General features: G+C 32.7%; 1 protein-coding gene across 1 annotated transcript in view; it reads left to right on the top strand.

Annotated features, from left to right (window-relative positions):
- EYS (eyes shut homolog) overlaps positions 1-26,360 on the top strand; it is a 1,562,674-nt gene that overhangs the window by 309,148 nt on the left and 1,227,166 nt on the right. Inside the window, 2 exon segments of the mRNA XM_071219700.1 lie at positions 8,166-8,329; positions 20,647-20,903. Of these exon segments, the coding sequence (XP_071075801.1) occupies positions 8,166-8,329; positions 20,647-20,903 (421 nt within the window).

Genomic DNA, 26,360 nt, shown 5'->3' with positions numbered 1-26,360 from the left:
TTTCTAATCCTGTGCAATTTTACCACTAACAATCATCAGGACTAGTGCGAGAATACAGAGTGGCCTATTTTCCCCTTCTCACCTTCATCTTGTACACATTAGGGCAATAATTTCCAACAAATAAATATAAGACACAAAAACTTTAGGATACTTATTTTAAATAAATACAGAATAGTTTGTCAAAATAATTCAGGATTTTCTCAAATAGTTTAGAGATTTAACAGAATATTTGTAATCTCTCTTCTCTGAACACAACCTCATTTAGTTAATTTATTTTAATTTTGTGTTTGGCATGTCATTCACATAAAATTTTAATAAAGATGTATTATGAATCTTTATGAATAAAGATTAATTATGAATAAATTCATTAACATTAAGCCAGTTTTATTAAAAAATACTGTTTACTTCAAAATCAACCAAGTTGAGAGGAATTACAAATACAGGCAAACAGATTTCAAATTCCTCAGAATTTTTAATTTCACACATGCCCTCATATATATATTTTACTATTTTTTTAATTTATAAACATGTATTAAGGTTAATATACTTTGACATATATGCATTTAGCCAATGACACATAAAAGACTATGAACATAGATGACTAAAGGTTTTACCCTTAGGATATTTTAATTTTATCAACATATTAAAGAACATTATATATTATATTAAAATTACTAATTAAGTAACTATATTTTCTCATACAGCACAAGTAAGCAAATTTTATCTTGTATACATATCAGTATGCCTTTGTATTCTTTTAAAACAATTACCAACTTTAAAGAAAGTAGCATTGGTTTTTTTAGACTCAAGAGAAAACACAAAGACAGCAATCTTTTAGCTATTTTATTTTTTCATGATCCCACATTTTATATAATTTTTACATCTTTTATGTTAAGCAAAATAATCATAAATATGCATATATCATACAAACATAAATATACAGGTGTGGGCCAAAGTATGTTTATGTAGTTTGTATGGAAAATAATATAATAATTATTAAATAAAAATATAAGAATGAACTGTTTCACATACAACTGTAAACCTACTCTTGTCTACTACCACTGCACATCAATTAACTCTATTTGCATGTCTTAATTTTCTTTCTATAAGAAATAGAGGTAATTTTAAATTATATTTATATACTAATATTTGTACATGTTTCTTAAATATTGTTCAGTTGTTAAAGGATAATTTATTAATTCATTTTAATATCAGTGTTGGTCTTGATATTGACCAAAGATTTGGAAATTGAAATTTACACCATCATTTTGAGTCCTTATGATTTGTAGTATCATCAATAAAACATTTTAGTTTATCAGTGTAATTGAATCAATAAATTCACAAGGGTAAAACCTTTTAAATTATATCAATTGTTAAAATGTCAATTACTTTACTTCATATTTTTAAAATCATTAACCACCTGAAAAAACTATAATAGAATAGTTCTTTCAAAGTTAAATTTAATCATTCTTATTTGCATAAAGAGTAATTTTTTAAATTGGGAAATTACATAAGCTCTTTTTAATGTAAGTAAAGGCTTATGTTCAAATATTTTAAAAAATCAAGACTTGTAAGTGTATGCCAAAAACCTAAAGACCTCATTTTCTATTTATCTAGAAGACTAATTATATTACCCATTCACATTTTCTGCTCTGCTAAATTTTTTGAAAAATAAAAACATAAATAAAGCACAATCATTTTCCTTTTCCTTGTATTTTGGCTTCCCAAACAGTAGTCCTACATTATACATATAGTGACAGAAAAAATATCATTAACTTTTATACTTTCCCAAACAAAAAAATATACAAAAAAGTGAAGAAGTGAAAGGAACTTAGTTCCACGCAGATGTAAAACCATGAAAGCTGAAAGTTAATTATCTCCTGGCTGCAAAGTATAGTAAAGTCTTAACTACAGAAAATCTTATTTTTACAAACACACCCACCCAGAAAAAACAAGTTATTAACATGGAGAGGCTAAACAATAACTCACAAATTGATAATTAAGTAGAGCCACATAATTATAAATCTAGTGCTTATTAACCCCAGAAGTATGCAAATGAAAGAGGGATTCTTGTACATAAAACACTATTAGACACAGACACTGTCCTCATGAGAGTTCTTCTCTTTCTGTGTTAACACGTCTGTCAAACGAACAATGTTGTTGGTGTTAAAACTTCCCCAGAGTAGACACTACAATTTCATATTGTCCTTTGAGAAATGATAGCAATTATAGAAATGTGTATGCAACTTACGACATGAAGGAAGGAATGCGTGATATCAAAGCCTGTGCGGTTGAGGGTCCGCATGGAAACTTCTGCAGGTGCTGGTGTAATGCCATGTCTTGTGTCAAAGAGCAGTCAATATCAATTGGGGGCCTGACAAAAGTGTGCTCCAAGTTTTGAAAAGATGACTCTACAAAAAATTTGTCTAAGAAATGCAGACTGATGTCACCATCTGAACTCACTGTTTACATGGGTCAGCTGGGTGATGGAGTTTTCAGACCTATGCTTGCCCTATCCTAGCAGACCTCCTCTGATAGGATCACTAGAGAGAAAGTGAAGTACAGAGATTTCTTGTCTCTCTAGATTCAACTAGCTCACATAATCAAACACTTCTTAAGATATTTTCTTATTCTTATGAAAACTAACTAAACTTAGCAATTGGGAATTTGAGAAAAAGACGCTGGAGTTCAGACCTGCTACTGTACATATGTCACGGTCAAAGTTGGAAAGAAGGATATCTAATGGTCTCATAGTGGGGCACTGTGTGACCTAAGGTCCTCAGGTTCGGTAGCAAGGGCATCTTAACTGGCTCTTTACATAAGTGTGTGTTGGTTCATGGCTGATCCTCCAGAAGACTACCAGACATCCCATTGATCAAGAAAATAATTCTCATAGATTAATGCAATGAGGGAAAACATCGTCCTAACAGAATCTTGCTAATGTCTCAGAAGGGAGCAGTTATGGGAAGATAATTAGAGCCTTGGTTGGCAGGAGGTGGAGATTACTGTTCAGGATTGGTAAGAATTTATAAAGCTTTGTTCTAGTGGACACAATGTGATGATAATCTTAAAGTGAGTTTGATGAGTAAGTCTTGGTAAATAACTTATTTTAGTTAGTTCTCAGTTTACCTTTAGGAGCAAGTATTTCATGTAGCAAAGAGTAAGTTACGTTTTGCTGTTTCTCAGTATTTTTTTAATTAAGAAAGGAAGTTAGGTTTATTTCAGTTTTCATCATCAAAGACTGAACCTTCAAAAGTATAATTTCATTGCTCTTGTTAAACAAAACAAATTAAAAATTTACTCTTGAAAGCTTTTGTAAAAGAACGGGCTTATTGAGCCATATGGCAGCAAGTAAAGAGACCAGGTGCTGGGGCATGCAGTCTGAGCCACCAGCAGTGGGGTCAATGGGGAAGACAGCATATCCATTCACCTGGAGTTGACAGCTCTCTTATATATTATGGTTTGGGGAAGAAAGATGTAAGTTGTTTTGAAAGAATTTACATTGGTTATAGATAAGGAAGTAGGAAAATGTAAAGTGCAGGCAGTTTTAGGTATACAGTCATAGGAAGTACACAGAAGAAATATTTTCTACTTTTGATTGCTTGTGGGGAAGAGTTTGGAAAGTTCGTGCATAAGCAGGACGCATCGGTGGCTGGTGGTTGGCTACTTCTTGTCAGGGAGCCACTTGGAAGTTGATTGAGCTCCAACATACTTTCAGGAATGTGAACTATCTTTCCCAGTTGTCCACAGCTGTTAACTGGTTAATTACTTTTGTCTCTCTCTCTTATTCTCTGGACCACTATAATTTAGTTTAAGATAACTCAGAATTTTTATCTTGTCACTTTGTGTTGTAAGTGCCCTGTCTTCAGTTACTAGGAATGGAGGATGTTTTTGAAACAACGTGGGAGAGACAAAGGGACACTAAAAGTTGGAATGGGAAAGACCGCTACCAAATTTTACCTATTTTGGTACTTTTGGGTAGTTCCAAGGAAGTATAAGTTTGAACTATAATTCATCTCAATATACAGTCAGTCATGACCCCCATAATGATGGACGGCAGCCCCATAAAATGATAATAGAGCTGAAAAGTTTCTGTTGCCCAGTGACCTTTAGCCATTTATAAGTCTTAGCAAAACACATACACACAATTACCCTTGTGTTACAATTACCTGAAGCATTTAGTACAGTCAGCTGCTGTACATATTTGTAACTCAGGAGCCATAGGAAGACAGAATTTGTCATCCCCAAACATGTCTCTTTGCCATAAGGATTGTTTTAGACTCATTCGTTGAAGGAAACAGCAGACATGGGAGAAGCCATGAAAATCAAGTAGAAGTGACCCTTTGCAAAAGACATTTACGTTTGTAAGGGAAATCTCCATTTGTTTCTCCCTGGCTGCCTGAGTAAGAGGGGTTGACCTTGCATCTAGAAACTCTTATGGATGCAGAGGACAAAGACATAAATCTGCATAACGACCTTCCCTTGTTTATTATATTTTTCCGGGTAACCTAATTGCCTCCACGCATCCCAATATCTTCTTTTGTCTTCGAGCTAAAGATGACATTTAAGGTGGTGGGTTTAGCCATGTTGCTGAGTTATAGTTTTCCTGGGTTTCTTCCATGTATATAGAATGTATATATGTTATTAAACTTCTGTTTGATTTTCTCCTGTTAATTGTCTTTTATGCCAGGGATGTCTCAGCCAAGAACCCAAAAGGGTACAGGGAAAAATAATTTTCTTCCCCTATAGCCTACGTTAGTAGTAAGCTATCACCTAGGTTTGTGTAATGGGCCCTATGATGTTTTCACAGCTAGGAAATAGACCAATGATGCATTTCTCAGAACATATTTCTGCCAATGAGTGGTACACAACTCTATTTTTTATTTAGTTAAGAATAGGAAGAAGATATTCTTAATGTTTCCCTTGCCATGACTAAACTTTAGATAAATTTCTGTTCCACTCTAACCCCCAACCTCCTTTTTCTTAGAGAATTTACTATAGAAAATATTCAATTGTAAATTCTTTCTCTGCCCTTTTGGAATGTATGGAAATCTTCTCTCAGATTCTTGCCAGGTTTCAACTCAGGGACCTGTGAACTATCTCTTTGAAATGTAAATACTGAAGGAGATAGCACCCCTGGCTCTTAGTCCCACCCCGTGACAGGGGTGCCAATTAGCAAACACAGAAGGCCTGTTCTCAGAGCACAATCTTTGCAAGCTCAGGAATAATTCAATGCACCTTACACTTCTTATTGATCAGTCTCTCCCACAACTTTGTCAAGAACTTTTTTCTAGCTCCTGACAGCACTTAAACACCCTCCTGTCTTTGTTTCAGCAGTACTGGTCTCATCTCTATTGCAATAACCTTGAATAGTCTTTCCTGACTTTTTAGCTTTGTCTGGTATAATTTTTATTCTAATACTTTGCTAAGAATGCAGGCTTCTCCATATCATCTCATGATTAATTTGCAGTTTTGGTGTTTTGTATTTTCTAGTTATGTTGAAGGTGCAGAATGTATATATTGGATTTTTTAATATAGTATTTTCAAATAATTGGAAAATTTTGTTAAAGTTTATAGGTTGTGAAATATAGTATTAGATCAAAGTTAATTTCCTAAATTTGATAATTTCATTGAAGTAGTATAATAGATTATTCTGTTTTTTTTTAATACACACTAAAGTAATTGGGGATAAAGTATGATACATTCACAAAGTTCATAAAACAAATATAACAATAGGTATTTATATGTATTTACATATGTATAGGGAGGGTAATAAAACAGTATCATAAAATGTAGATATTTGTTGGTTCCTATGAAAGTGCTTACTTAGTAAGCCAATTATAGCATTGCTCTTTTAATTTAAGAAACTTTACAATAAATACCTTCTGCATGTAAGAAATGATTACATGCTTAATTACTGAGGGATAAAGAATTTTCTGAGCTACAAACACATAGACATACAAACATATAGAAAGCTTATAGATTCAATTATAATATTTTAGCCATGGGTTAAGAGTAAATAACATTTGAAAAAGAACTCATCTGCCCATGTGAAAGAACGGCTCTAATTTCTAATGGACTTCAAATTCTTAATTGACTTGACCACCAAAGAGAAAAATTGACAAACAAATTCTCAGTTAACTTTTACCCAACAGAGGCTAACTATGGGGAACCATTCCAAGCGTGGGAAATGTGGCCCAGCCCCCACTCGGAAAAGCCAGTGGGGAGCAAGGTTTGGTGGGCAGGACCCACGCCCACAGATAGGTTCTGTGGGGAATCAGACCTGCATTGTAACTAGGCCGCTTTGAGACTTGTTTTTGCCAAAACTCCCTCACCCTGAATTGAGGCAGCAAATGTTTACTGCACATCTTTAAAGTAACTTCCTAAAATCTATGCTGGACCTTCCAAGGACCAGTGTAACAAGCTTAACCACTTTTCTCTTTATATTTGCAAATATCCTTCCTCTTTTATGTAATTAGCAACACCCTCTCCTTTGTTTTCTGTAACTGCCTAAAGCAAACCTGTGCATAGGAAATGAGGATCATCCTCAATGTAACGTACCCAGAAAATCAATAAAAGCCTGTCAAGGCAAGGGTTGATGCAGTCTCCTCTTTTTTTTCCTATTAATAATTCTTTTTTAATTTTTTTTATTCAGTTACAATTGTCTGCATTTTCTCCCCATCCCTCTACCCCACCCCAGCCAATCCCACCTCCCTCCCCCACCTCTACCCTCTCCCTTGATTTTATCCTTGTGTCCTTTATAGTAGCTCCTGTAGACCCCTCTCCCCACTATCCCCTCCCCACTCCCCTCTGACTATTGTTACATTGTTCTTAATTTCAATGTCTCTGGTTATATTTTGTTTGCTTTTTTCTTTTGTTGATTATGTTCCAGTTAAAGATGAGATCAGAGAGATGCAAATTAAAACCACAATGAGGTACCATCTCACACCAGTCAGAGTGGCCAACATAAACAAATCAACAAACAAATGTTGGAGAGGATGCAGAGAAAAGGGAACCCTAAGTCATTGTTGGTGGGAATGCAGACTGGTGCAGCCACTGTGGAAAACAGTATGGAAATTCCTCAGAAAACTAAAAATAGAACTGACCTTTGACCCAGCAATTCCGCTGCTGGGATTATACCCTGAGAACCCTGAGGCACTCTCCTCTTGAGAGAGTGGCCCCCGCCATCCCTTTTCCTCCACAGGACTGGGTACTCCATATGTATTTGTCTATTGCAGCAACAACACAGGATCCTGTGGGCTGGGATCTGCATCAGCTAACTAGATCTCTGTAAATCATTAATCTATCATCAAAGGATCAGACCATGAAACCAAATTTCTAATCTCTGTTGTCACTGATGGCAAATCAAATTTTGGGTATAAATAAACCAAAACCCCAAAGCAAATGTGAAAGTATCAAAAAGAAAAACAATGAGTTATCAAAGTCCTATAGATTTTTTGAATTCAATTCTGAGAGCTAGGAAAGATGTGCCTGGATTTAAGCTTTCCACAGAGGTGCACTTCTCTGGTGACAAAGAATTAATTCTGTGGGTAAGTCCATTGGGTGTAACTGTGGAAGACTTGCAGAATAGTAAAAATAATATTTTTTGAAAAAGGTATAATTATTTTTTATTTTTAAAAAGATAAAATTATGACTTTCATGCAAATATAAAATAAATATGTTAAAACCTTTATTAATTACTTTTTAATATGGGGTTCAGTAAAATGTTATATTCAGTTCACAGGTGAATTCAAGTAACTCACTAAAGAAGTAAAATCTGTTTTGTGGTACAGGATACAGATTTTCCACAGATCTGGGCCTGAATATAATGTTTTTTCCACCATATCAGTTAACATATAAGCAATACCTATAAAAATATGATTAACATAAAATTTAAAAAGATTTTAAAAATAATTATAATGGACATTTAGTTAGCCTTGTACAATTTACATATTTCTTTCATAATTTGAGTGCCATGAATGACACGACTGTATTTTTATTTATTTATGAATTTGACATAAATCAAAACAGAATTTATTTCACCTATGCTAAAGGAACACAATAATTTAATAGATAATGGAAAGCATGAAATTCAAAATTTGAAATAACTGTAACACTGTAGTGTATGATGGAGATATAAAATATTCTCATTTTTGTTTTTATAGATGTGTGCAAAGGGATGCAGCTGTTTGACTGAGGAAGACAGTAAGGAATATTTTTGTCTGTGCATTCCCAGAAGGCCTAGAAAAATGAATCAGGAAAACACTACGGACTGTCAAGAAAGTGGGTGTCAGCCTGAAGCTGTTCATGACGAATTTAATATATCCAGGTATTTATGCACTATTTCAGCAAAGGGTATCTCTTATTTATGAAAAAGTTAATTGTTCTGAGTAGCTATAATTGTATTATATTATATTTAGTAATCATTTTTTCAATATATTGGGATTTTAGTGTTAAACACATACCTATATAGTTATGAAGTATGTTGTATCATGGATAATAATGTAAGCAAAAAAGAGTTGGAAAAGGCATAGACTTATTGGGAAATAATTTTTTCGTATCATCCTAAATTTATGTTAATATTTGTGGTAAATAAATTATGGTAGACTCTCATATATTAAGGTGTATATAGTAAGCCCCAGAGCAATTATTAAGAAAATAACTTACCTAATATGGTAAATATAACATTATAGCTATTAAAATTTTGCTGTAGAAATAATTAATACAAAAGAATGCATTATTAGAATACTATAGGTATAAAAAAGACATGAGCCATAAAGAAAACAAAAAAGAAAACAACAGACATAAACACAACTATACTAATAATAATATTAAAATCAAATAGATTAAATATTCAATAAAAAAGTTTTTAGCCCACATAATTTCTGAATGTAGACAAGTGTAAACCATCTATAGGAGACACCTTCTACATTTAAATGTACAATTAGGTTAAGAGTAAAAGATTGAGAAAAGATATAAATATCTTTCAAATAGTAACCATAGAGAGCTGGACTATCTATATTAATATCAAACAAAATAGACTTTAAAAGAAAAAAATGGTTACTAGGGAAAACAGACTTCATTTTATAATGAGAAAAGAGCCAGTCCATCAGAAGATGTGGCAATTATAAACTCAGTGCCAAACACCAGAGATCCAAAATAGATGAAACAAAAAAAATGTTACAATTGTTCTTTATATATTTGGGAGATCAAACCCTTGTCTGAGGTATCACTGGCAAATATGTTTTCTCATAACTCACATGACTCTACTCCAGGAAGACAAACAACCCAATTAAAAAATGGGCCAAAGACTTGAACAGACACTTCTCCAAGGAGGACATACAGAGGGCCCAGAGACATATGAAAAGATGCTCAGCATCACTAGCCATCAGACAGATGCAAATTAAAACTACAATGAGATTCCAAATCACACCAGTGAGAATGGCCATCATAAGCAAATCAACAAACAAGTGTCGGAGAGGTTGTGGAGGAAATGGAACCCTAGTACATTGTTGGTGGGAATGCAGACTAGTGCAGCCACTGTGGAAAACAGTATGGAATTTCCACAGAAAATTAAAAATGTAACTGTCTTTTGACCCAGCAATTCCACTGCTGGGATTATACCCTAAGAATCCTGAAACACCAATCCAAAAGAACCTGTGCACCCCCATGTTCATAGCAGCACAATTTACAATAGCCAAGTGATGGAAGCAACCTAACTGCCCATCAGTAAATGAGTGGATCAATAAACTGTGGTGCGTTTACATAATGGAATAGTATGCAACAGAGAGAAAGAAGGAGCTCCTATCCTTTGCAACAGCATGGATGGAATGGGAGAGCATTATGCTAAGCAAAATAAGCCAGGTGGTGAAAGACAAATACCATATGATCACACCTTTAACTGAAACCTAGTCAACAAAAGAAAAAAAGCAAGCAATATGTAACCAGAGACATTGACAATAAGAACAATCTGACAGTAACCAGAAGGGAGGTGGGAGGGGATAATGGGGGGAAGGGTTTTCAGGAACTACAAAAAAGGACACATGGACAAAACCAAGGGGGTGGGAGGAAGCTAGGGAGGGAGGTGGGCATGGCTGGGGTGGGGGGGAGTGGTGAGGGGTAAATGCAGACAACTGTAATTGAACAACAATAAAATAATTAAAAATATATGTTAGAATTGAAGGGGAAAGTAGCCAATTTAATTATAATACTTCAAGACCCCAATACTCTACTTCCAGTAGTGGATATAACCCTTAACAGAAGATTAACAAATATAGAGAAGATCTGAACAATGCTGTATATAAATTAAAACTAGCAGATAGCTCTACACTACAGCAGATAGCTATAGAACACTCCACTCAACATCAGACTGACATTTTTCTCAAATGCACATCAACGTTTTCCAATATAGTCCATATGCTTAAAAAGATTCAATATAATAAAAAGTATGTTTTCTGACCACAAGGAATTTGATTGAAAATCAAATCAATAAAGCAATTTGGTATATTCACAAATATGTAGAAATTAACATAATTCACATAAACCAATATCAAAAAGAAATGACAAAGACAATTAGAAAATCATTTGAGGTTAATTAAAATGAAGGTACAACATGTCAAACTCATGAGACGTCGGTTATAACAGTGCTTATAATAAAAATTATAGCTATAAGTGCCTGTATTAAAAAATCAAGGAATATCTCAATTGATATCCTAAATTTTCACCTTAACACATGAAACATGTTGGAGATTTCACCTAAAGCCAAGCAAGGGAAGGAAATCATATATAGTAGTGTGAAATTAATTAGAATATAAACAATAAAGAATGTTGAAAAACCAAAAGTCTGTCCTTTGAAAAAAATAACAAAATAAGTAGAACTTACCAATACTATGAAAAACAGAGAGAAGAGTCAAATTTCTAAAATCAGCAATGAGAGAGGACATTATTACTGAAATTGCAGAAGGAAAAAGGGTTATTAGAAAACATTCATGTTAATCAAGGAAATGTTTTATTCTGAAATTAGAAAACCAGAGACAACTGTGTTTCCAAATATCTAATATGAAATGGGTACATTCTTAGAAAAATACAAATGACTTAAAGTGACTGAAGAAAAAAAAATAGAAAATCTGAATATGTCTATTACAACTAAATATATTAAGTTACTATTTAACAAATAAATACATATTCACACTAAATATATTAAATTACTATTTAACAAACAAATAAATAAATATTCATACTAAGAAATGTCTATACCTAAATGACATTACTGGCAAACACTAACAAACATTTATAGCCGAATTAATAGAAATTATTTGCAAACTCTTCCAAAAATAAATGAGGAGACGACATTTCTCAACTCATTCTGTGAGGCCAGTATTACAAAAATAATGAAGCCGAAGACATCACAAGAATACTGCAAACCAATATAGCTTATTAGTCTGAACATAAAAACCCCCAACACTATTATAGCATAACAAACCCAGCACATAAAAAGGATTACATACCATGGCCATGTGGGATATATCACAGGAATGTAAGGTTGGTTTAACATCCTAAAATCAATATACATAATACACTCTATAAATAGAATATAAGGGAAAAAAAAGAAAATACATGATGATTTCAATACATGCATGGGAAAAAAATCATTTGGCAAGAATCCAGTACTCTTCATGATAAAAATAATCAGCAAATGAAGAATACAATGGACCTTTCTCAATCTGATAAAAAATATTTAAGTTAAAACAAAGAGAAAAACTAACATTATATCTAATAATAAAAAAGAAAAATGCAGATGAAAACAATTAGATAAAACTTTATATCCACATAAAGATCAAAAAAGGTTAATATATATTGACATTGGTGAGAATTTGGAGAAATTGGAATCCTCACACAAGACTGGTAGAATCTAAAATGGTTCATTCAGGTGTTTTAAAAATACAGTATCTGTTACTCAAAAATTTAATTATAGACTTTTCAAATAACCCACTAATTCTATTTCTAGTACATACTCAATAAAAATGAAAACCTATGTTCACACAAAAATATTAATGTATATAGTTTTATTTATAGTAGTGAAAAAACTAAGGCAACCCAAATTTTTGTCAACGGATAATGAATAGGTAAATAAAATTCATTATATTCACACAGTGGAATATTATTCTTCAATAACAAGGAGTGAATTACTAATACATGCCACAACATGAAAGAACCTTGAAAACATTCTGTTATGGGAAGGATGACAGTCACAAATGATGCATGTAGTAGAAATTAATAAATATTTATTTAATTCATAATGATTTTTAGGATATTTTTGTTTCCTAAATTACTATTCCTTTGCTCTGTGATATAACTGTTATACCTGACTTTGTGTTTATTTCTTTGTTTATGGTATCTTTTTTTTGATTTTCAGAAATTCTTGGAATTTTTGTAGTTAAAATTATCAATTCATTATGGCTTCTTGACTTTATCTCAACTAATATTTAAAGTAGAGCCTGGTAAAGTTTGGCAATACAAGTAGCTCATATAAAATTGTTTCTCTATGTCAGTCACAATATTTGGAAATTACTATATATCGTCTGCTACAATAGCAAAAGAAATGCAAAATCTTAGAATTAACTTGGGAAAAATGCTCAGGTTCTCTATAAAAAACTTTATTATCCTACTAAACTCAATTAAAAATAGAAAAATAATAGATGTTCTGACTACATTAAAATATAATCCATGCATTTAGCTATGATGCCTTAATCTGGCCAAGATACCAACTTTTTTTCATTAATTCACACATTGACCGCTATACCAAAAATACTGCATTTTATTTTAGAAATGAATCAACGTGTTCTAAAAACTACAAAAAGAGAATATTTTATCAAGAACTAAGTTATCTTTTTAAATAAAAAATAATGGGATGGGAGTTCATGTACCATCTGGTATGACAACTACAAGCCTCACATGGTACTGCTGTCAAAATAACTAACTGAGAGCTTTGAGAAAAACCCATGTACCTATGGGATCTTGATGTAAGATATTTGTCCATAATTTAGTAGGAATATATGGGTTTCTGTAGTAGTTGGTACCAGGGAAACAATTTGACTTACAATTAAAAATCAAAATTAAAATATAACTAAAAGAAATGTTGGAAAATATCTCTGGTTTTGGAATGGAGAACTTGTAAAACTAAACTAACAAGGTATAACATAAGGTAAAACAATGATAGTACTGTAATAATATTAAATTTAACAATTTGAATGAAATACACTAACAACAGTAATAAAAATGTTAGCAGTTGATAATTAATGAATACAAATTTTTCTATTGAAGTATACTTTCTATGATTGTAGCTTAAAGTACATAATATAAATGAAGTATTTTACAAAGGTTTGAGTCCTATTACTGCATATTTGCCTTAAATGTTGAAAAACATGTCTGAAGAATTTGGGTAACTTTAAAGGGGCTGGGGGAGATCTCCCCAGCCACCTTTTCACTCAGGACAGGATAGTTCTTGGTAAGCATGGGCCTGTAATTTCTCAACACTGGACTGAAATTTTTGTGGTCCAACCCACTTATGAAGCCTTCAATTTATGCTCAAGTCACTAATTCCTACTTACTTCTAGAAACATGAAAACAAAATAAAATCCTTTCATTCACACATTTATCAAACATTTGAGTATTTTCTAACTGAAAAATGTAGAAATGAGATCTGATTCCAGTCCCTTTGTAATGTATCATCCACCAGTAAATTAATATTTTCCATAGAATACATTTCATGGTTATTTCATTTTATTTAGAAAGAAAATACTTTTTAAATTACTAAAACAACTATTATTTTTACTTCCTAAACATACAAGTAGTTTGTGTTATAGCAATGAATTTTATGTCTTACTTTCTGTAATCTTTAAATTAAATATGTTTATTTTATGGGCTATTTTAGTATTTTTGTGTTTTCCATGTAATGCTAAATATAACCCAAATACTACATTTCATTTATAAGTAAGAGGTCTGTTTCAAAATGTAAAATCTAAAGTTCCATGATAAATTCAGGTATAGATACAAAATCTATGTCTGTAGAGTTGGGAGGCTTGTATAAACACAGCTTTATGTGAATTTGTCACTGAAATATAATGTACATATATTTCGATCAGAGTTTTCTTAAATTATTTCTGAACCAGCAATTCTAATGATTAAGAATTTCCAGACTATTATAATTTCTGCCATGATGTTAGTGACATTTTTAAGAAGCTTAATTTCTTATTTTGTTTATATTTTAAAATTTGGATATGCCACACAAGTATTTGTGCCTTCCTGGTAAACGTTATGGGTTACATTTTACTCTGAGGGGGAAAAAAAAGGAAACTGGACTGTGTGTGTTTGATGCATGATTTTTTGGTTTTGGATGGCCTCCATACTACTAAGAGACTTTTTTTAGTGTCTGGATCCTTTTTTTCTATTCATTTTCATGTACTGATGAATGATTTTCCTCTTTATTTTACCATGGAAGACTTAAATAACCTCGCTTCTTTAAGTTTTATAGTAAAACAATATAGAGGCCTTTACTTAATCCATTTAAACAATTCTAAAGTAGATATTATAATATCCATATACATGCTGAAAATTAATTATAATAAACCTCATCCAAAGAAGCAGTTTTGTGAAATTAATTTTCAACTAACACTATAGTATGAGTTAAAATCTAGCTAATATAATAAAAAATTGTATCTCTTTTTATTCTTTTGGGTATAACCCAATACATGTATTATGCACATAGAGGGAAGGCTTGACTATATTGTAGCTTCAGGCTTTATGAGTTTTTATACTTCAAATTTAAGTATCAAACAAAAATTTTATGTGTGTTATATGATTTTGTGTACCTGGGCCAGATTTTTACTTTACTTGATATTATCTAAATAGCTTTTTATAGGCCTAACCTTTTTGCATTGCTTTTCAAATTATCTTCTTTGACTTGAAATGTCATGAAGCTGTTTATTCAGAACCTTTAAGATGACCTTTCTCAGAGCATAGCTCAATTTTGAAATAAATTTGATAATTATATAGTTAAACAATATTAATGGGGCATCTACCACATATAAGGCAATGGATAATAATATTAAAATTTAAGGTAATAAATAGAGGAATATGTTTAATTTCTTCTATCCCCAGAATATTTTTCCATTAAAAATATAAATGACAAAAAATTGAATTGCAATATTTAAATATGAGACTATATTTTCAATTTAGACTTTTACCTAATACATTTCTGTTTTAGACTTTCAATTATATCATTCACTTGTTTTAAATGTAAGTGTAATTCAAATTGATTTATTTAATAATGAAGGAATAATACATTCATTAAGTCTTTTAGTCTAATTTATTTTCTCAAGCCAAATATTCTGTGAATTTATAAATATATTAAAAAAAATTAATAATAGGCAGGGTGGTACAAAACTAGGTGTATCATTGTTCATATGGAAAATAATATAATAATTAATAAACAATAATACAAAAAATTGTTTCATGTATTTGCAACTGTAAACCTAGTTTTGTCCCACACCGTACACAGATCACTAAGATTTTCTTGACTTTTTTTTTACAAAATTGATGTGCTTGTCACTGAATTGCTTTCAATTAAATAACAATTTATCTTAGCACTGGGTATCCATATACACGTATGCAGGGTCTGGCAGAAGTAAGGCCTGCTGAGTGTGGTTGATAGGGTAATAATATGGGCGTAATAATTTATAGTTTTGATTTGAACATTTCACCTAAAATGTCATATGTTGTGCTTGAGTGTGATATTGTTATGTTACAGAATTGCATGTTTATGATTTTGTAATAAAAAATTCTGTGAAAAAAAACAGGGACATTATTTGTTCTGGACTCTATCAGCATTTACATGAATATTATTAGTTATGATGAAAAAAGTGCTTGGCATACTGGTACATAATAGTGGAAAAAGTGATGAGTGCTTTAGTAAACTAGAGAAATTTATTGTAGATTAATGGCTTTCAAAGGGATATTCTTTCATCTTGGGGATAATTTGGAAATTTCTAATGTTGTTCTAACCAGTAGAACTGACTGAAACAGCTGGCACTTTGCAGGTGAGTGGTAGGTGATGCATGTCATAAATCCTTCATGCACAGACTGGTTCAGTGATAAAAAAAAAGTGTTACAAGGTTTGCGTGATTCAAAAAGTTCCCACGTACATCAATATAATATAAATATAAAACCTCTTTATAAACATCCGAGCCAAGAACTTCACTTTCTGTACTGACACAAAATACTCTTACAAAAATTTAATAATCATTGGATTAACTAGAAATGAAACTTTCATGTTAATCAAGGAAATGTTTTATTCAGAAATTTATTAGGCTTTGTTCACTATATTAGAAAATCAGATCATCCAACTTGAATTTCCAATAACTAACCATTATCATCAGCCTCTGCTATAGGTGCTACACCCATAGTAGTTCTGTGTTCGAATGCAAAGGGCTAAGCACATGCACATGTGTTCTAGTTCAGTCATTTCTCCAAAGGATGTATTTTTATATATGGATGCATTCAACAAGAAATTAATGTTTTTTTTATATCTTCTTATATTACAGTTAGGTCATTATCTTGACTTTTCAAAATATTTGGTGTGTAGACAGCCTATGCCTATAAATTATATTGTATGAAGTAAGTAGAGTGCCACAAAAGCAAAAATATTATAAACAGAAAATATTTATCTAATTTTGTTTTTTTTTTAAGACATGCTAAGGAATCACAGACTGAAGGTTTTGAGGGTGTGGGGATATAAGCAACCTGTTCGTCCATTCTGGGCCTACTACCCAGATAAAGATACTGACTTATATTTCCAATTGATTAGTAGACTTATGGGTTTATATGTATAATAAGTCTCTCAAATTTGTTATGGCTAAGTGCAGATTCCTAGTTCTTCTGAAGATTTTCTCCCACCAAATCTTTCCCATTGTAAAAGGTACTAGAGTTCCAAACTTCTAAGACCTAGAAGGAAGTAGTCATTCTAAATTAATTTCCTCTCCTACCTCTTACAACTATTCTATTAGTAAATATGGCAAATTGTCTTTTCAAAATATATTCTGAAATGGACACTCCTCATCATCCACAAGGTTCCTACTCTTTTACTATGGTCATATATTTCTGTATCACTGCATTATTTCCTGGTTTATTTAGCTTTCATTAAATTAGAGTTTAATTTAGGAAGAATTGAATGATAGTCCTTTTTGATTCTCTTGTCCAGGATATCTTGTCCATTTAGGAAAGCTTTCATTTTCTTTTTATATTTATGGAATAACAACTAGCATTATGACTAATTGGTATGGTTGAGGCACATAGCTACATAATTATCTTAGTAATATATGTAGGACACTGTGTAATTTACCATTCTAACCCAAATGCTCTTAAAGTACATGAACACTATTAATAATTATTCTACAAAATATGCTTAAACAAGGTATGACATAGGCAGAATTATATGCCATGTAACAGTTGTTACTTTACCCAGGTTTTTTGTTGTTGGTGGTGGTGTTATTGTTTTTGAGGGGGGGTGGGCAGAGCAAATCAGAGGTCATTGAAGGAAGGGAAGGAACTGTATTCTGTAATTTTATTTCTGGTAAACATATACACATTTTGTTTGGCTGGTCACCATTACCTACTTAGTAATGAACATATGTAATCTGTGAAATAGATGTAGTACTAATACATTTCAGATGAGAAAACTAGGACACAGCGAAACTTATTTATGAAATAAGTTAGAGAAGAATTAGAACTGTTTCCCTCTCCAAGGCAGTGCTTTGAATATGTGAAAGTATTAAATATATTGCCTGCCATTAATGATTTAACTGACCTTTGGCAAATTTCATTAAATGGCCAAGTTTTTCACAAATACAAGAAGAAAGGTTTGAACTAAAAGACCTTTAACATTCTAGCTGGCTCCAAACACCCTCAATCATATAAATTTATGAGTGTAAAGACTTAGGTTCAGTAGGTTAATTTTCATTAATAATAGCAAGCAAAGTGATTTGACATTGCTCTTCTCAACTCATTGACATGTTTACATAATTATCTTAAGTGCCCTTTGAATAGTTGGCAAAGGATACTTAAAAATTACTTAGACCAAAAATTATCACTATGACTTAGGTTCTTTTTCTTACGTTATGCTTTGTTTTTCATATGCTTTATCAGCACATATGTGCCACGTAGAAAGGAATAAATGTAAATTCACAGTATAAACTATGTAATGTACAATCAAATTAAAATAACTCATAATCAAAAGGTCAATTCTCTAGAATGTAGAGAAGACCCAAGAATGTTTATTCAATGCATTTAATAAATAACTGAGGTGCTGAAAAGATGTGTGTGTACAAATTGAATGAAACATTGGTTAAAAGCCAATGCCTCTCTAACTCTGGAAAAACATTCCTCTTTTGTTGATAGCTAGCCTGGCTATCACCTTTAAGTCTGCAACTATTTCAAATACATTTACATGAAGTATTCTATCTTATAATAGAGAAAATACATAAAATATTAGAAAATATTGGCTAAATTAGAATTACTATAGGAATTAATTTTGTATTTAATAAAGCACAATCTCATCAGGATCTTAAAATTAATTGAAATCAATGCTTAAAAATTAAAAATAAATGAATCTATGGATTGTGCTCCTGTAATCAATGATAGATATATTAAAAAATTCAAAGTAATATAGCTTTCTAAAGTAGTATCCAAAAATATTTTGTTTTGCCCTACATTTATCTTAGATGAATAACTACATCGAGTGAAAAATTGAGTTTGAATGTTGTGTATAACAATATACAGAAACAATATATTATAACATTCCACCTGCCTCATCATCCCATCATGTCAGGTTAAGGTTAATTTCCTCTTAAGAATTCCCATAATATTTGTATTTAATTCAACTGCAGCTATGAATACATTCTACTACTTGTCACCTTCTTCTTTTCTTCCCCCCCACAAATTCTAAGTGTCTTTTAGCACCTCCTTTATTTATTTCATCATTTTTCATTGAACACACTCTCTTGGGTCCTCTGGCATTTACTTGCATATATAATAGGTGATAGGGATTCAATGTGAATAAGACAACCATCATTCCTCCCTTTCAAGTACTTACATTATAATCCACTGAAGAACTGAGATACTCAAGCATTTGGAATAAAGTGTATTAGCATTATGTTAGGGCAAAAAGAGGGCACAGGGTGCATCTTTTGAAGTAAAGCCAGAACCAGAAGTAGTGTTTTTTTTTTAAATCTCAATATCAATTCATTTAGGTCAATACTAATCACATAGAAAATGCAAATATCACCTTGGCTGGTGTGGCTTAGTGAATTGAGCTCTGTCTAGTCTGTGAACCAAAGGGTGACAGGTTCAATTCCCAGTCAAGGCACATGCTTGGGTTGCACGCCAGGTCCCTAGTTTAGGGACATGTGAGAGGCGACCACACAAAGATGTTTCTCCCCCTCTCTTTCTCTCTCCCTTCCCCTATATCTAAAAATAAATCAATAAAATCTTTAAAAAATGAAAGTGTAAATACATATTCATGGGATGAACATAGAAGTGAATGAATGAATACTATCAGTAGAACCTATTATTAAATAAAAACTCTCTTTTCTTAGGCAGGAGACCAGGTATTTCAAAGTTGTTTTGTGCAAACTTGTTTCTCTGTCTGTGGATAATGATGTTACTGGCTGGGAATGCCTGGAGCTCTCCCGTGGCCCATACTACTAGAGGGAAGGCCACATTTTCCCCACCAGAGCCCATGTGGCAATGGGACTGGCCCTTGTGGGTCTTACTATGATTATGAAATGAATCTCAGGACAACCACCAGGGGACTTTGAAGAAACAAGTTGTATCACCTCAAATCCTGGAGAACACATGGCATGCTGGGCCACTTGGCAAGATCAAACCCATCTGGGGTAAAGAGAGAGCAGACCTGGGATTCGCCTTTGTTGGGGTTGAGGGTGGGGTGGGGTGGGGTGCCTGAGTTTTCCCAGCTTCACTCTTCTTGTGAATGTGAAAGGTAAGAAGAGGAGGAATTTAACAACCTGAAGGGAAAAGCGGGGTGACTTAAAAGGTCAGTTATCTAGGTTAACTAGGGCTTTCCAAAAAAGGGGAACTTCATGAGCTGTGCAGCCTGGGTCTTTATCTGGTGATGCAGCTGGCAATCTGTTTATTAAAAATAAAGGTCAGTGAAGCAGCTGCCTTGGAGATCTAGAGCTTAATATCAGGCACTTTTATTACCAAAAAAAAAAAAAAAAAGGCTAGTTGTCAAACACTCACTACAAAATTTACTGCATATTTTTACAATAATCCTGAAATACATGCAATTCCTATCATTTAGCCTCAGCAGGTTTAATAATACAATACTATTCTAGGTTACCTAGCAATTAAGTGCAGAACCTGTGTCTGTAGCAAAACTTTTCATTCATTATTGTGCACAATAAGCAAAATTAAACTTTGCTAAATATGGATACTTTCTACAAGAATATTTTTTAAAATCCCACAGCCATCTTCATTATATTTCTTATCCTGTGTATTTGAGTAAATATGAGATAAATATTTTAAATATGTTAACTTTAAGATTAATTGGGTTTTCGTTTTTGCACGTTTCAGATGCAGCTGTTCTCTCAGTTACACTGACAGATTCTGTGTTCTCAACCCTGGAGATTGCTTTGGAAACCAGAGTGCATCGTCACACGGCCTCTGCGGGGTCCGTTTGCACAGCTGTAACTGTAGCTGTCTGCAAATATATAAAAGAAAAATCTGTGAAATAGAAACTGAAGATTGTAAATCTATGTCCTGCAAAACTGGAGTGACCGGTATCCTTTTAAGTGGTTATGTCTTCGGCACTTGTGTTCCTGGATTTAGAGGCAAGTATTTCTTGAGAAATCAAATTCTCTATAGGAAATTATAATATATTTAATATCTCATATGTGTCTAATGATTGGCGTTACAGTCTGCTTTCTCATTTGGCAAAGTAAAAATGTCTTCACTTAGAGTAATAGAATTGCTTCTTTGGACACTTACATTGCTGACTAGAGAGCCTGGGCTCATGAAAATGAGGCTAATGAGGCCAGGCTCTACCATTAAGAATATGATGTATATGTCAAAGGTCTGATGAGAACACAGGCTGCCGTAACCTCCCAATCATTTTGCCTAAACAGCGTTAGTACTGCCCTTCAACCTCCTCTTTGGCTGCCTAAGCACATTGAGAGCCAGTTTTTTTTTTTTTTAGTTTGAAAATAAAACTTGGTTTCCGTATTTTCTAGGTCAGTTTTATACCCCAGCATTAGTAAGATTAAAAAAAAAAAACATAAAATCACAAACACACTATATCCTCTTTAAAGTCATAAATGAGATTCACAGTGCTATGTACTAATAAAGCAGCTTTTGATATAAAAATATAAGAAATTAACCATTCAAATTTATGCTACTTGCAATTTTATGCTTGGTCTTCCATTGAAGTGATTGTTCATAATAATTTCAAATCTTCTTTATTTATAATTGCCTATAAAAAGCAACACAGAGGCCATGCAGGAAGAAATTATTTGTGTCACTTTTAGATCACACCTAACTTTCAGTAAATTAATTTTTTACAAGTTTGATATTTCATTTTATTGAACTGACCCAGTTCGAAAAGTGATTTGGATTTTCATCTTACAGTGAAACTTATTTTTTCTATTTGATATTTAAAGTAATATGCTGAAGGTTTTGGAGGCAATTTAAAAAGATAAGTTCGAAAAATGGAAATGGCGATATCATTGGAATAAACATATGGCCATCCAGATTAGCTTTTTAAAGATGAAAATATATTTAAGTGCATGAATTTTGGTAAGCTTGCTAAAAAGTTGGCACCATTATGTGATATTTTACATCTCCAATGTGGTTTTAGTAAGAATAAAATAGTATAAAATGTGCTAGAATTGTTGAAATATAGGTATCTGCCTTAGAAAAAACTTAATATATATACACACACCCCTGTTTTTATAACATAGTACCTCCTTCCTAATTCTGTGAAAATATAACATTAAATGTCAGTTATACACAAATAGACTAGATTAAATTTAACTCTTCTTAATAACACTTGTAAGGGAAAAAATCATTTGATGTTTTCATGGCCTATATGTACATATGCTTAAATATATGTTTGCATGTAGAATCAGTGAGCAATCTACCATTTTTATATCAAGACTTCTTTGGTTATACATTGGATGATCATTAAATATGTGTTATATATACACTTTTCATATGGTTAAATCACACACTTACACAGTACTTACCTTTGGCTTATACCCGAAAATTGGAACAACTCACTTCCCAATTTAAGATATACCATCCTAAACATGTATAAGGCATCCATGAACCAGGACAGTGGGGTGGGAGGATTGAATGTGGGAGAGGGAGTGGGCTAGGCAGGGGAGAGTAATGAGGGTGAAAATGGGGACAACTGTAATTGAATAACAATAAAAAATAGGAAAAAAAAAGATATACCAGCCTATATTATCAGGAAGGCTGGTATTTTCTGTGAGGTCTCTTTCCCTGGAAAGGGAAAGAATTCTATGTGTTTCCGTATTTCAAAGTATTCAGTCCTACTTTTCAACTTTTCACACAGTAAAATCTAAAATAACTGATCAATTTAAATTTTCCCAAAGATGCAGAGTTAGTAACACTTAAAGCAGAATATTTCGGGTGCCATTTAGCACTAATGCTCCTCTTCCTCTCTTCTCCTGACCCCTTTCTCTCCCGCTACCTGGTTTCTTCCTCCATTAGTTTTCTCTACCTTTTTCTGGATTATTCCACTTGATTCAGTCTCCCCCTTTCCACCGGTTTCTCTTCCTTTCATTTGCTTTATCTCTTTCCCCTTGTTCCCTTTCCACCTGATTTCTATTCTAACCCCTCTCTTTTTCCCCCTCAATCTGGTTTCTCCTCCACCTATGAACTTACATGTTTCCTGTAAAGATTTGTAAGGTGTTCCCATGCTTTTCAGAGGTACAATCATCTCATCATTGATCGCCATCATGTTTGGGGGGATTTTTACTGTACAATCAAATTGTGGTCTGTGGGTGTCTAGCCCACAGCATCACAACCTTTAGTGCTCCTGAGAATCACCTGGAGGTCTTGATGAACGAGATCGTCATCCTCTCCCCAGTGTTTCTTATTCAGTAGTTCTGGGGCTCAGTAGGGTGGGTGATGCTGGTGCTGCTGGTTCATGAGCCATACTCTGAGAACTACTCTTCTAACCATAAATTATATTAATGAAGAGAGCTTAGTGTGGATACAATAATGTAACTTTCAACTTCAAGTGTAAACTACCATTCAGCAGATCATGAAGAACTCATCTGGTCTACCATCTCATGTAGAGAACACTAACTCCTGCAGTAAGAAAGTGATGCCGCACTATGGTAAGGACATATACTTGGGTGGGTTCCTGTATGATTTAAATTTGAGTCCAGTGCTATTGTCTGAAATTCCTCAGAGATTTAATGATCTGGGAATAATTCCAATGAATGTTTTCAAGTCACAGCCTTTCTGGAATTACCATATAATTCATGTTTATGCTATTTTAGTGATGGATGCAAATTTGATTTTTTTAGTTAATTTTCTTCACTTGTCATTTTAACACTTTTAACACTGCCATTTCTAAAAAGTCTTCACAGTAAAAATAAGATGTCTATGCTATTAGAAACACCCTAACCTATATAGAATATTTATAAGGTTTATTTGAGCCAATCTTGACAACATATGCTTGCTGGGGAAGCAGGATCTCAAATGCTCCAGAGAATAAAAGTTTTGCAGTTTCTTTTATTTATTTGAAATTAAGGAAGGTATCTAAAGCACATTACATGAAGGTGGGAGAAAGCAAGGTGGGAAGTGGATGTAGGATAGTCAAGGTTCTTCGCTCTCCAGTGTAGTTATGTCTTAGAGGGAGGGCCTGAAAAGAGGCAGTCCAACGTGTGTTACCCCAGATGAACAGAAACGACCACAGGGTTTGCTAAAGCAAAAATAAGACTTTAGTAAAGAAGTTGTGTGCCTGGGCCATGCCTCCCCCGCATGATCTGCCCAGGTAGGAGTTTATGATCAGATCACCCTGTGAGGTGACTTTTCCTAGAATCGTTTTTGTTTGTTTGTTTGTTTGTTTTTGTTTTCATCCACAAGTGTTTCTCCTGCTCCTTGACTTGAGTAACCACATTCTCTTCCTGTGACCATTTTCTTGATAATAGGAAGAGGCTAGGGAGCTTTCCTTTGACCAGTGGGAGGATCCAAGTTATTCTATACAATTACATGCAGCTTTTCCCTATTGAAAATAGGCTTAATATACTGCCTTCTTTTCAAATGATTCCCATAATGAATACTCCTATCTTTAAGCAAACTTCTCTGATATGGTCCTATATATTAGAATTTTGACCCACACAGTTCTGTGGTTCTTTACTCTCACATATGTCAGCTAAACATTGTTCTTCTTTTTTTAAGATTTAAGTTACCTTGGCAATAAGAACATTTTCAAGTTCATGCATCTCAATTTTTTTCACAGACCTATTTTTCTTCCTTTCATCTGTTAACTCCTACTCCTATAGAAACACAATAGTATGTTTCAACCAAATTTGTACTTTATCTGGAACTCTGTTACCTCTACATGTTCTCAAAGAGCAATGCCTAACTGCTGGTGTTCTAATATGTTGACTTGTTTCTCAGATGATCTTCCCGATGTGAGGTACTAAGACATTGTAGCTGTAGCTACAATGATGTAGCTCACTGAGGTGCGCGGGATGCCCACTTCATCCCTAATCGTTTTTCTATTAAACCTAGAACCTAGAAACCAAAGATAATTTTTGTCTGCCTTTAATTATTTTTATAATTAATTATAAACCTAGTTAATTTGTTGTTTTTTTGTTTTGTTATTTAATAATGAAAATTGTGTAACTTGAAACAAGTACCCTCAGGTCCCAGAGTGAGCCCAGAAGTGTTTTTTTTTCTCTTTGTACATATATTTATAACCTACTTTTTAAAACTTATACATGAATTGTGAACATCACTGGAATTCTATAAGATAAATATATGTCCTTACTTTTAATGGCTGCAAAGTATTTACTTAAATGATGGACCGAACTGGAAATAGAATTGCTAGGTCAAAGGAAATACATGTGGATTATTGTTTGTTTATTTATTTTTGCTTTGTACAACCAAACCTTTGATCTTTCTTATACATTCTCCAGCAGTATGTGTGAGCACTGTTCTGTCACGCATTCACCATATCAAGAGTTTGTTTTAACTTTTTTCATTCTCATGTGAAAGATTTTATCTTATTTTGATTTTGATTTCTTAGAGTAATTTAAAAAGGTTGATTTGAAATTTCACACCGTGAAATTCTTCTACTTGCAATAATTTTATGAGATCTTTATTCATCAATTATTTTTCCTATTGGAAAGTACACCTTCTCAGCAGTTATTTATAATGTAAAGATAATTTCACATGTTATCTGCAAATATTTACTTAGTTGGTTTTATGGTGCTATTTCATACCATCTGGTCAAACTTTTAGAATAAAATACAGTACTAATGGTGATAATGGAGATCCTTTTCTTGTCCTTGAAATCGTTGAAACTTTAGATTTTCTTACCATTCAACATGATGTTGGCTTCATATTAACTAGGTAATAAACAATATGAAATCTTTCCATTTCTATTTTAAAACATTTTAAATAGGAATAGAAGGGGAAGTAATAATATGGCACAATAGTCACTTAATACAGTGATATTTACCTTTATTTACTTTAATAATTTTTAAAGACTTGTTTTCAACCTTAGAGTTTTAGGCTTATTTTATACAAAGACATGGAAAACACTCCTTTTTAATCTGTAGTCTGAAATATTTAAAATAAAATTGTTTACAAAAAATGCAAACATTCCTTAGGGTTTGCTAATAATTAACAAACATTTCTGTTTATTACTCTTGGGAAGAATACATCTTCTATAATCTTCTCAACACCTTTCAGGATACTATTGATGAAGTTTCCTAACCTATATTACTTGAGATAAGTGTTAATATCATTTTGGCATTTAAAATTTTAGTTGTCATAGAGTAATAGTTTTATCTGAGTTAATGTCTTGCCCTTTGTTTAATTTTTGATTGTTAACTCTTAGCTAATTTGCTGTTTCCTTTGTTACTTAGTAAGAAACCTTTGGAGATATATATAAAATTATTCTGTGTGTTTTCTGACTGTATTCTAGAAATTTAATATAAATTTTTCTTATTTGTACTGTTTTCTAAATAGACTGCTATTTCAGGCTTGATTTCCAACTTTTCTTTAAGTGAACATGGCATTTTAAA

This window comes from Desmodus rotundus, chromosome 11 (genome assembly GCF_022682495.2).
Source record: "Desmodus rotundus isolate HL8 chromosome 11, HLdesRot8A.1, whole genome shotgun sequence".
NCBI lineage: Eukaryota > Metazoa > Chordata > Mammalia > Chiroptera > Phyllostomidae > Desmodus > Desmodus rotundus.
The sequence above is the reverse complement of the archived record's forward strand: the minus strand, read 5'-3'. Positions and strand labels throughout refer to the sequence as shown.